Genomic DNA, 13,467 nt, shown 5'->3' on the forward strand with positions numbered 1-13,467 from the left:
CCAGGAATGTCTTTCTTGCTTATTCTGGACCCTATTCGGAAATTGGCATCTTTTAAAATTTGTGTGAAATTGGCAAAATTGCTAAATTTTGACCACTTTATTGGATAGTTGAAATCGGTAAATGGGTGGTTTCTTGTACTCATTCGATAAAAAAAATGGAGTTCTAGCAAAATAGTTATGATTTTTGTCGACTAGTACACTGGAATTGGCTGAAAATAGGGCTCAAAGTGGGCAAAATCGCCGATGCGTAAACATCGTTGAGACCACTAACTTCGCGAGTGCATAATTCCGTAAGTTTTCCATCAAATTTCATACTTTTGGTGCCATTATGATGGGGAAAGATTCTCTGTCTTTTCATAAGAAAAAATAATTTTTTTTTTTAAATTTGGGGACCCTGAGAACAAGTCTCGGAGAGGGCCTGGGACCCTGAAAGGGTTAATAAAGCAGGAAGCATACTAGCAAAATAAACAGTAACTGGGTTAGTTTGAGCGATGGAATCTGCCTCAAAGTGGGTAAAATTGCAGTTGCATAAATTGCCCCCTGTCATTTTTACCTATAGAATAAGATTCTGTACCATTTTATAAGATAGTTTTTTAAATTGCAAAACAGATGGGACTTAATTCTGAGGGATCACAATAGCAAAATGGTTAATATAACTGGAAATTATTCAGATATTGTTGTAAGTGATTTCTGATGTCTTCATTTGATTAATATATATACATCAATATACCATTTAGTTGTGGCAACAGCAAGTAAGAGAGATGTGAAAGTGTATAAACTAAGGGAGGAGGAAGTTAGGGCGAGATATAAGCAACTATTGGCAGAAAGGCAAGCTACTGCAAGTATGGGCAGTGGGGGGGAGGATTGAAGAGGGATGGTATAGTTTTAAAAATGCCTTATTAGAATGTGGGGCAGAAGTTTGTGGTTACAGGAATAGTAAGTTTGTTCAGGTATACACAAATACAGTTACATAGATTATCATACATAGCAGCAAATGTGTAGAGAACCTAGGAAGGTGGGTGCAGGAGGAAAGAGGAGTGATTGGTGGAATGATGAAGTAAAGGGTGTGATAAAAGAGAAAAAGGTAGCTTATGAGAGGTTTTTACAAAGCAGAAGTGATACAAGAAGGGTACAGTATATAGAAAGTAAAAGGTGAAGAGAGTGGTGAGAGAGCAAATGATAGAGTGGGAGAAACATTGTCAAAAAATTTGCTGAAAATAAGAAAAAATTTTGGAGTGAGATAAACAAGTTAAGAAAGCCTAGGGAATGCATGGATTTGTCAGTTAAAAACAGAGTAGGGGAGTTAGTTGATGGGGAACTGGAGGTATTGGGTAGATTACCTGGAGTTTACCTGGAGAGAGTGCCGGGGGTCAATGCCCCCATGGCCCGGTCTGTGACCAGGCCTCATGGTGGATCAGAGCCTGATCAACCAGGCTGTTACTGCTGGCTGCACACAATCCAACGTACGAGCCACAGCCCAGTTGGTCAGGTACCGACTTTAGGTGCTTGTCCAGTGCCTGCTTGAAGACAGCCAGGGGTCTATTGGTAATCCCCCTTATGTATGCTGGGAGGCAATTGAAAAGTCTTGGGCCCCTGACACTTATTATATCATCTCTTAACGTGCTAGTGACACCCCTGCTTTTCACTGGAGGGATGTTGCATCGTCTGCCGAGTCTTTTGCTTTCGTTGCGAGTGATTTTCGTGTGCAAGTTCGGTACGAGTCCCTCTAGTATTTTCCAGGTGTATATAATCGTGTATCTCTCCCGCCTGTGTTCCAGGGGGTACAGGTTCAGGAACTTCAAGCGCTCCCAGTAATTGAGGTGTTTTATCTCCATTATGTGCGCTGTGAAGGTTCTCTGTACATTTTCTAGGTCAGCAATTTCACCTGCCTTGAAAGGTTCTGTTAGTGTGCAACATTATTCCAGCCTAGATAGAACAAACGACCTGAAGAGTGTCATGGGCTTGGCATCCCTAATTCTGAAGGTTCTCATTATCCATCCTGTCATTTTTCTAGCAGATGCGATTGATACAATGTTAGGGTCCTTGAAGGCGAGATCCTCCGACATGATCACTCCGAGGTCTTTGACGTTGGTTCTTTCCTCTATTTTGTGGCCAGAATGTGTTTTGAACTCTGATGAAGTTTTAATTTCCCCAAGTTTACCACATCGGAGTGATTGAAATTTCTCATCGTTGAACTTCATGTTTTCTGCAGCCCATTGAAAGATTTGGTTGATGTCCGCCTGGAGCCTTGCAGTGTCTGCAATAGAAGACACTGTCATGCAGATTCGGGTGTCATCTGCAAAGGAAGACACGGTGCTGTGGCTGACATCCTTGTCTATGTCAGATATAAGGATGAGAAACAAGATGGGAGCGAGTACTGTGCCTTGCAGAACAGCATTTCACCATAGCCGCCTCAGACTTTGTTGAATACGTACTACTCTTTGTGTTTGTTTGCGAGGAAATTGTAGATCCATCTACCAACTTTTCCTTTTATTCCTTTAGCACGCATTTTGTGTGCTATTACGCCATGGTCACACTTGTTGAAGACTTTTGCAAAGTCTGTATATATTACATCTGCATTCTTTTTGTCTTCTAGTGCATCTAGGACCTTGTCGTAGTGATCCAGTAGTTGGGACAGACAGGAGCGACCTGCTCTAAACCCCTGTTGCCCTGGGTTGTGTAACTGATGGGTATCTAGATGGGTGGCAATCTTGCTTCTTAGGACCCTTTCAAAGATTTTTATGATATGGGATGTTAGTGCTATTGGTCTGTAGTTCTTTGCTATTGCTTTACTGCCCCCTTTGTGGAGTGGGGCTATGTCTGTTGTTTTTAATAACTGTGGGACGACCCCCGTGTCCATGCTCCCTCTCCATAGAATGGTAAAAGCACGTGATAGGGTCTTCTTGCAGTTCTTGATGAACACAGAGTTCCACGAGTCTGGCCCTGCGGCAGAGTGCATGGGCATGTCATTTATCGCCTGTTTGAAGTCATTTGGCATCAGGATAACATCAGATAGGCTTGCGTTTACCAAATTCTGTGGCTCTCTCATAAAAAATTCATTTAGATCTTCAACTCTCAGTCTGGTTAGCGGCTTGCTAAAAACCGAGTCATATTGGGACTTGTGTAGCTCACTCATTTCCTTGATGTCATGTGTAGGACCCATCTTGTTTAAGTAGGGGCCCAATACTGGATGTTGTTCTCGACTTTGATTTGGCATAAGAAAAGAAATACTTTGGGTTTCTTTCGATTTCATTTATGGCTTTTAGTTCTTCCCGCAATTCCTGACTACTATAAGATTCCTTTAGTTTTAGTTCGATGTTTGCTATTTCTCTGACCAGTATCTCCCTACACATTTCAGATATATTGGCCTCTTTTAGCCGCTCTGTTATTCTTTTCCGCCGCCTGTAAAGGGAGTGCCTGTTTCTTTCTATTTTACATCTACTCCTTTTTCTTTAAAGAATATGCCTTGAGCATACATCGAGTGCCACAGAGTTAATCTGTTCTAGGCATAAGTTGGGGTCTGTGTTGCTTAGTCTATCCTCCCAGCTTATATTGTTTAGGACTTGGTTTACTTGGTCCCACTTTATGTTCTTGTTATTGAAGTTGAATTTGGTGAAGGCTCCCTCGTGACTGATCTCATTTTGTCGGTCTGGGGCTCCACGCATACATGTCTGAACCTTGATTATGTTGTGATCAGAGTATATTGTTTTTGATATGGTGACATTTCATATCAGATCATCAGTGTTAGTGTATTCTCCAGTCTAGTAGGCTCTATTATTTGCTGGTTTAAGTTGAATTTTGTGCAGAGATTTAAAAGCTCGTGTGTGTGAGAGTTCTCGTCAGAGCTGCCTCCTGGTGTTATCACTGCAACATTATATGCTATATTCCTCCATTTTAGGTGCCTCAAGTTGAAATCCCCAGGAGCAAGATGTTGGGGGCAGGAGCTGGAAGATTTTCCAGACAGTGGTCAATTTTCAACAGCTGTTCCTAGAATTGCTGGGACGTTGCATTCGGAGGCTTGCAGACTACCACAATGACTAGGTTTTGGTTCTCGATCTTTACTGCTAAAACTTCCACTACATCATTTGAGGCATTGAGCAGTTCTGTGCAAATAAGTGACTCTGCGATATACAGGCCAACCTCCCCCCGTTTTGTCTGTTCACTCTGTTGCATCTGTATAGGTTGTAACCTGGGATCCATATTTCGTTGTCCAAGTGATCCTTTATGTGGGTCTCTGTGAAAGCCGCGAACACTGCATTTGCCTCTGCTAGCAGTCCATGGATGAAAGGTATATTGTTGTTCGTTGCTGGCTTTAGACCTATATTTGCAAAGAAGAATGTCATTGGACTGGTGGTATTGGTGGTATTGGGGGGGGGACACTTTTCTCCGGCACTAATATCTGTATCTGTTGGTTTGGAGTGGAGGCCATCGACTGTGGTTCCACTCCAGAAATGACTGGATTTGGCGTACGATTTCTGCTATTTCCTGCTAGTTTTTTTTTCTTCCTGGCACTAAAAAACCTCTCCCTCTTGAGTGGCTGTGGCTACCCAGGTTTTCCCATGGCCTGGATATTTTGTATTTTTTTGTCTCCTTTAGATGGTGTGCCTGGCAATTTAAGTTATAGCACTGTCTTTCCTGTACTGAAGAGGGACACATTTCAGGGTGAAAAAGTTTACAGGAAAGGAGTTTGCATTTTCCTGTTGTCATATGGGCATGGCGTTTTCTAGGGTGGTCAAAGGTGCACGTCCCATCTATTTTTCCAGATTTCCCACGCCTGAAGATACCAAGTGCATAACATGTGCACAGGTTTGGTTTCCATTTGCCTTGGGTTTTTGTGACTGTATTCCCTGTTGGTGTATGTTTTCCTGTCTCATTCATATCCTCACTAGTACTAACAATGGAGCTCTCACCAGTTGTTTCTGGTAATATATCCTCACTATTGCTAGTGGAGTTCCCTTGTTTGCTATCTCCTGTGGCATTACTAGTTTGTAATATTGGTTTTATCTTGTCCTTGACTACACTTGTTTCCCCACTACAGCTCATGTCTCCCTCGAGGCCATTTATAAGCATTCCCTCATGCGTATATTTACTGTACCTGGACAGCACCTCCAGCCTCACCATTACTGTCTACCAGGACAGCACCTCCAGCCTCACCATTACTGTCTACCAGGACAGCACCTCCAGCCTCACCATTACTGTCTACCAGGACAGCACCTCCAGCCACACCATTACTGTCTACCAGGACAGCACCTCCAGCCTCACCATTACTGTCTACCAGGACAGCACCTCCAGCCTCACCATTACTGTCTACCAGGACAGCACCTCCAGCCTCACCATTACTGTTTACTAGGACAGCACCTCCAGCCCCACATTTACTGTCTACCAGGGCAGCACCTCCAGCCTTACAGTTTCTGACAATATGGCCAGCACCAAGGGCAATGTTAGGCAAGACACATATGCAACAGTTAGGTATCTTTATTTCGAAACGTTTCGCCTACACATTAGGCTTCTTCAGTCGAGTACAGAAAAGTTGATAGAAGCAGAAGATACTTGAAGACGATGTAATCAGTCCATCACCCTTGAAGTTTTGAGGTGGTCAGTCCCTCAGTCTGGAGAAGAGTATTGTTCCATAGTCTGAAACAATATGGAGTTGAAGTGACAGGATGGAGCCTATATACCGCCAGGAGGTGAGATGTAGGCCACTAGTAGAGGTAAGAATGTTGTCGTTGGAGGGTCAGGTCCCTCTCAAATCCAGCCATTCTCACTAGTACAAGTTGACAAAGTTGATTTCAGGTCTGTACCAAGATACCCTTGTGTTGCAGTGTCTGACAGTGTTGCAGTGTCTCTGTCAGACACTGCAACACAAGGGTATCTTGGTACAGACCTGAAATCAACTTTGTCTACTTCTACTAGTGAGAATGGCTGGATTTGAGAGGGACCCGACCCTCCAACGGCAACATTCTTACCTCTACTAGTGGCCTACATCTCACCTCCTGGCGGTATACAGGCTCCATCCGTGTGCGACTTGAAAAAGCCCATTGTGTGGGTGAAACGTTGTCAATAAAGGATCACATTATACTGCATTTGTGTTTATATTTCCATTGTGTCGGTATTTTATACCATTTATTTCTGTCACCATGGTTGTTTAGTATAGTTATAGATGGGGTTGTAAAAGAAGTAAATGCTAGGGTGTTGGGGAGAGGGGTGGGATTAAATTATGGGAAATCAAAATGGGAGTTGACACAGTTACTTTTTGCTGATGATACTGTGCTTTTGGGAGATTCTAAAGAAAAGTTGCAAAGGTTAGTGGATGAGTTTTGGAGCATGTGTAAAGGTATGAAGTTGAAAGTGAACATAGATAAGAGTAAGGTGATGAAGGTATCAAACACTTTAGATAAAGAAAAATTGGATATCACATTGGAGAGAGGAAGTATGGAAGAAGTGAATGTTTTCAGATAATTGGGAGTTAACTTGTTAGTGGACGGGTTTATGAAAGATGAGGTTAACCAGAGAATTGATGAAGGAAAAGAGGCGAGTGGTGCATCGAGGTATCTGTGGAGACAAAACGTTGTCCATGGAGGCAAAGAAGGGAATGTACAGAAGTATAGTGGTACCAACACTCTTATATGGAGGCTTCTTCAGTCCAGTACAAAGCAAAAAGGTATAACCAGAGGAGTAGTTTGAGGTAATCAGTCCCTCAGCCTGGAATTGATGTGTTCAGTCCATCACTCTTGTAGGAAGTACAGCACAGGGCCAGAGAAGTGGCTTATATACTGCAGTCAGGTGGGATCACAATGGGACCATCCACTAGTGTAAGTAGGTCTTCATCCAAAGGTTGGACAAGTGTTGAACAATTCTTTGTATCAAGATCCCATGATGTTGCAGTGTCTGACACATGTGATAAACGGTTCCCAGAGGCTGCGCAGGCGTCTCAATTCTTCAACTTGTCGGTTTTCAAAACCGTTTATCACACACTCTTATATGGGTGTAAAACTTGGGTTGTAAATGCTGCGGCGAGGAGGGGACTGGAGGAAGTGGAGATGTAGTGTTTAGGGGCATTGTGTGGTGTAAATATTATGCACAGAATTTGAAGGGTGAAAATTAGGAGGAGGTGTGAAGTTACTAAAAGTATTAGTCAGAGGGCTGAAGTGGGGTTGTTGAGGTGGTTTGGTCATTTAGAAAGAATGGAACAAAGTAGAATGACTTGGAGAGTATAAAAATCTGTAGGGGAAGGAAGGCAGGGTAGGGGTAATCCTTGAAAAGGTTGGAAGGAGGGGGTAAAGGAGGTTTTGTGGGCGAAGGGCATGGACTTCCAGCAAGCATGCATGAGCGTGTTAGGTAGAAGTGAATGGAGACAAATGGTTTTTGGGACCTGACGAGCTGTTGGAGTGTGAGCAGGGTAATATTTTGTGAAGGGATTCAGGGAAATCGGTTAGCCGGACTTGAGTTGTGGAAATGGGAAGTACAATGCCTGCACTTTAAAGGAAGGGTTTGGGATATTGGCAGTTTTGAGGGACTTCTAAACTGTCATATCTGCAAAAACAGTGATTATGTACGAGTGAGTTTACCTGGAGTTTACCTGGAGAGAGTTTCGGGGGTCAATGCCCCCGCGGCCCGGTCTGTGACCAGGCCTCCTGGTGGATCAGCGCCTGATCAACCAGGCTGTTGCTGCTGGCTGCACGCAAACCAACGTACGAGCCACAGCCCGGCTGATCAGGAACTGACTTTAGGTGCTTGTCCAGTGCCAGCTTGAAGACTGCCAGGGGTCTGTTGGTAATCCCCCTTATGTGTGCTGGGAGGCAGTTGAACAGTCTCGGGCCCCTGACACTTATTGTATGGTCTCTTAACGTGCTAGTGACACCCCTGCTTTTCATTGGGGGGATGGTGCATCGTCTGCCAAGTCTTTTGCTTTCGTAGTGAGTGATTTTCGTGTGCAAGTTCGGTACTAGTCCCTCTAGGATTTTCCAGGTGTATATAATCATGTATCTCTCCCTCCTGCGTTCCAGGGAATACAGGTTTAGAAACCTCAAGCGCTCCCAGTAATTGAGGTGTTTTATCTCCGTTATGCGCGCCGTGAAAGTTCTCTGTACATTTTCTAGGTCGGCAATTTCACCTGCCTTGAAAGGTGCTGTTAGAGTGCAGCAATATTCCAGCCTAGATAGAACAAGTGACCTGAAGAGTGTCATCATGGGCTTGGCCTCCCTAGTTTTGAAGGTTCTCATTATCCATCCTGTCATTTTTCTAGCAGATGCGATTGATACAATGTTATGGTCCTTGAAGTGCTGAATGATGATTAAAATATTTTTCTTCTTTTTGGGTTTTTCTTTCTTTTTGGGTCACATCAGAGACAGCTGATGTGTTAAAAAAAAAAATCAATATATCAAGGTTTTTTCTTCCTCCATAAGCCATGCGTGTCATAAGAGGCGACTTAAATGCCGAGAGCAAGGGGCTAGTAACTCCTTCTCCTGTATATGTACATTACTAAAGTTAAAAAGAGAACCTTTTGTTTTTCTTTTTGGGCCACCCTGCTTTGGTGGGATATGGCCAGTTTGTTGAAGAAAGATTCAGGTTTTCCTCAATTTGTAATCCTTATAGGGATGACTAATTAGTAACGAGTAATGACATTGGTAATTCAAAGAAATTAGGTTATTAACCCGTAAACGGTCCAAACGTATATATACGTTTTTTCAACATTTGAAAGTATGTAAAAAAAGTAGATCTTCATTTTGTTTTTTTTACATTTGAAAATGTGTAAAAAACTTTGATCTACTTGTTTTTTTTTTGTTATATTTGAAAATATGTAAAAAAAAACGTAGATCTACTTTTGTAGCACTACACATGTGAACATAGATCTGCTTGGACCGTTTACGGGTTAAATATTTAACTATGGGTTATTTACATTTATTATCTATTGAGCATAAGCATTCCCTTATACAGTACTATACAGTATACTGAACATAGTTATCATAATTTACAAAAAAAAAAAATGCTGACACTGGTATCAATCAAAAATCAAGTAATTAAAGGTGTACAAAGATAAATAAGATAAAAAAATAAATTGAATGGGCATAATAAATGGTAATACAAGGAAAACATGACAAAATAAGGGGTAAGTACATCATGGCTTATACACCTTGTGTATTACCTTACAGATAAGACTGACAATAATGATAAGATAAAAGCTGAAGATAACATTAATATTAACATTAATTTTTTAACAAGACATGGTGAAGGTTAAAAAAAAAAAAAAAAAAAAAAAAGCTAAGTAACCAATGGTAATAATAATGACAGTAATAATAGGAGGAAAAAATAATTATAAATAAGAGTAATAATAGTACAGGTAGTTTAGGACACTTACCAGGAGATTAAAATTTGATTTAAGAACAGTAATATTTTAGGTTTTGATTTGAAATTACCAAGTACAGTAATTTACATTTTTTTTTAATTTCGTAAGTTATTTTAAACTTTTGGACCTTTTATTCACAGTTTCTATATGAGGTTTCTATACGAGTTTCTATATGAGGTTTCTATATGGGGTCCGGGTTCGATTCCTGGCGAAGGGGTGGAAACATTGGACATGTTTCCTTACACCGGTTGTCTATGTTCACCCATCAGTACAATGGGTACCTGGGTGTTGGTGGACTGGCGTGGGTCACATCCTGGGACAAAACTGACCTAATTTGCCCAAAATGCTCTGCATAACAAGGGGCTTTCTATATAGTAATATGTCATTAATGTCAGTTAGGCCTGTATACCTTGTACACATACTTGTACGTATAATAGTAATATACGTAATATCTTTATTTACTACAAATACATGTACGTACATGGTATACAGGCCTAGCTGACATCAATGACATACTACCATACAGAAAGCCCCTTGTTATGCTGAGCATTTTGGGCAAATTAGGTCAGTGTCCCAGGATGCAACCCAGACCAGTCGACTAACACCCATGTACCCATTTACTGATGGGTGAAAATAGACAACAGGTGTCAAGAAACATGTCCAATGTTTCTACCCTGGATGGGAATCGAACTCAGACTCTCGCCGTGTGAAGCAAGAGCTTCAAGAGGTATTTGATGCTAATATGATGTCTGTTACTTGTTACAGTTTTCAAGGAAGTCTTAGGTCAAGAACAGCATTACAGTACAGAAACCTGAAGCTGTTAAAAGAACATTCAAAAGTCTAAATAGCATTTATATTGAGAAGGCCAAGGTATTTGAACAAGGTCATTCTGCTGTGTATAATACTATAGTTCGATTTAATAATGGCATGATAGTAAAAGCAAATTTCTGACCTTCTGTTTGGGTTAAAGTAGCAACTTTGAGGCATTATCTAGGGTGATTTTTATGGTTTTATTGGCTGCTTCTTGTTCCAAATGACAGAATGAAAGAAATACTAGTAAAGATAATTTGGGTCGGTTTCAGGATTGGAAGTATCTTGAAACAGACCTCAAAGTAGCAGAAATATTAGATTTCTGGCAATATTCCCATTATTATTATTATTATAATCAAGGGGGAAGCGCTAAACCCGTAGGATTATACAGCGCCTGGGGGGGGATGTGGAAGGCATTCAGGCTCAATTCGGGGAACTGGAGCACAGATCCAATTCCCTAAATCAAGAGCCCCTCATCAACATCAAGGAACCTTCCATGAGGGGGGCAATATTCCCAAGGAAGGGTAGGATCCCCCCCATACTTCCCCCACCTACTTTATGGGTGTTTACTATGTCTGTTACAATTATTGGGACAGACCACACTATGACTAATCATTCTTGGTTATATTTTATCATCTGAGAAATTGGGTAAGCCTTCAAATTTTTTATGTGATGGATTCAAAATGGATGGCAAATGTTATATTGGAGAGGCCTGGGAACATAATTAATGAACAGACGATAGGTTGCTTTAGTGGCTGGAAAGCCTGTAGTCCTTATTGTATATTGTTTTAAAACTGGAATCTGCTGAATTTTTGCAGAAGTCATCTAAATTATCAACTGGGCAATTTATAGGGTTGGATGGGCACTTTCTTGCACTCAATAAAAATGGAAAGCATACTAGCAAAATAGCAAAGAATTGGTTGAATGGAGCAATGGAATTAGGTTAAAATAGGCCTCAAAGTGAGAAAAATTGCTAGTGCATAAATTGTGCCTTGACTGCTAACTTTTCACCCGAGTAATTGTACAAGGTTTCCATCAATTTAAATTTTTGTTATTACCTTCAGAAAAAACAATCGAAAAATAGTGACACTAAGCACTTTTAATTTCGGGGGTCACGACAGTGAAAGGATTAATAAAGGTGGGACACCACAAGCTTCCCTAGCTACAAATAGGAAATTACAGCAGAAGGCAGTAATACTCAAGGTGACATAGTATCATCACTATGTCAATCATAGCTTTGGTGGATATATTACAGCAGAGGCCTCTCAATTTTGAATGACGTAGCAACAGCAGAGTCTGGAGTGACATCACTGAAAGAAGAGACTCCTTGCCTGAAGTAACATGCCTATCACAGGAAGTCAATAACTGCTCGAGGAGACATCACACTGTCACAGGAAGTCAATCACCGAGGTGACATTACTATTATGATAGGAAGTTCATCACTGCTTAATGTGACATTCTTCATTATAAGAAATTAATCATTGCTCGAGATATACATGACATTATCATAGGAACTCAAATACTGCCAGGGAGGTGCTAAGGGGAGCCTTGGGGACTTCAGTCCCCCTAAAAAAAATTCCTCATCTCCCAAAGCCCCACAATAAAAGTATTAATACTATAATAATATTACAAGTTTCCTAGCCTTCCCTCCCAACCACACAACCACAATTAAGCTTCCAGACAGAAATTCTGGCACCGCCCCTAATCACTGCTTGATGTAACATTACATTATTATATGAAGTCAACAACTGTTTGGGGTGACGTGACAACATCATGGGACATCTATAATTGTTTGAGAGTGACATGACATTATCATAGGAAGCCAATCACGTCTCTGATAAGTCTTTCATTAATGGTAATGTCTACACTGATGTGAATGGTAAAACACGGAGATGCCAGACGTTATGACTCGGGTATTATCTTCCCTGTTTATGACCACTTTCCTCATCATTCTAATCAAACATTAAACCAGTTTACATTATACGTTCAACGGAGAACTTGGCCGTAGTTAAGACAAAAAGGTCCAAAGTGCAGAGTGATCATCATGACTAGACTCCACTTACAATAATGGCCACAGTTTCAACATGAACGTACATTATGTAATAATACTTACTTTGACAAATGCTTAAGTATCTGATTCTTTATTAGGCCTGCCATTGTGAGGCCAAGGTGAGGCAGAGGAGAGGCAAGACTCAACGATCAATCAGCCTCATAGTTGTTAAGACTCAGGTGTGGAGGTCGCTTATTCTCCATCACCACATAAACACTCACTCTCCTCCCCCCCCCCCTATTCATATAATAAAATAAGTAAGTAAGTAAGTAAGTTTATTCAAGTATACACAAATAGTTACATAAATTATCATACATAGCAGCATGTGTAGAGAACCTGGGATAACCCAAAAAAGTCAGAGTGACTTATTTCCATTGGGGTCCTTTTACCTTATTATTATAATATAAAGGTTATAATATTTTCTTATTATTCTATAATAAAATATTATCTCTGCTTGCCAACAAGATTCTTAAGTTTTTACAGATATTATTTTTTGCAAGGATATTTTCTTACATGGAAACGCTTATGGTATAATCTGATCTCATCGCTAAGACAAGATAAAATTATGAATACAGCTCCTCCATAAATACTCAAGAAATATTAAAATACTCTATCTACTGTGAGTTATTACTAGCAATTCTGGAAAATAAAATACCTGACTTTGTCAGTTATAAATAAGTGACAAAGTCATTCTAAACTCAACCACACCTTGCTAAACTGTTAGGTATCATAAATAACTCACAGTCACGTCCTTGTATTGTTTTTGAGAGTTAATTCATGTCTGTATAAGTTAGTAAGTTTATTCAGGTATACACAGTTACATAGATTATTATACATAACAGCATATGTGTAGACAACCTGGGATAACACATATGTAGACAACCTGGGATAACATGCGTAGACAACCTGGGATAACACATGTGTAGACAACCTGGGATAACACATGTGTAGACAACCTGGGATAACACATGTGTAGACAACCTGGGATAACACATGTGTAGACAACCTGGGATAACACATAAAAGTCACAGGGACTTATTTCCATTGGGGTCCTTGTGATAATTATTATTTACATTTAAAAGTTAAAAATAGGTAAGTATCTTAACTATGTAAAAACAGTTACAATAAAAGAAGATATACTTGGGGAGAGATAAAATTAGTTATTATCATACAAGAAATCACTCTCCTCCCTTTCTGTAGCCTTATTCATGAGGTACATTTTGGTTGTCTTCTGGAACTGCTTCATGTTATGACGGGCTTT

General features: G+C 40.5%; 1 protein-coding gene across 1 annotated transcript in view; it reads right to left on the reverse strand.

Moving 5' to 3' along the window:
* The window catches only part of LOC128688472 (bridge-like lipid transfer protein family member 3B), a 272,927-nt gene extending 260,519 nt beyond the window's left edge, over window positions 1-12,408 (reverse strand). The window contains exon 1 of the mRNA XM_070084750.1: window positions 12,270-12,408. Coding sequence (XP_069940851.1) covers window positions 12,270-12,313 — 44 coding nt within the window. The 5' untranslated portion in view covers window positions 12,314-12,408. The remainder of the gene's footprint in view (window positions 1-12,269) is intronic.
* Window positions 12,409-13,467: the final 1,059 nt, after the last annotated feature.

The sequence above is a fragment of the Cherax quadricarinatus genome, chromosome 13 (assembly GCF_038502225.1).
Source record: "Cherax quadricarinatus isolate ZL_2023a chromosome 13, ASM3850222v1, whole genome shotgun sequence".
NCBI lineage: Eukaryota > Metazoa > Arthropoda > Malacostraca > Decapoda > Parastacidae > Cherax > Cherax quadricarinatus.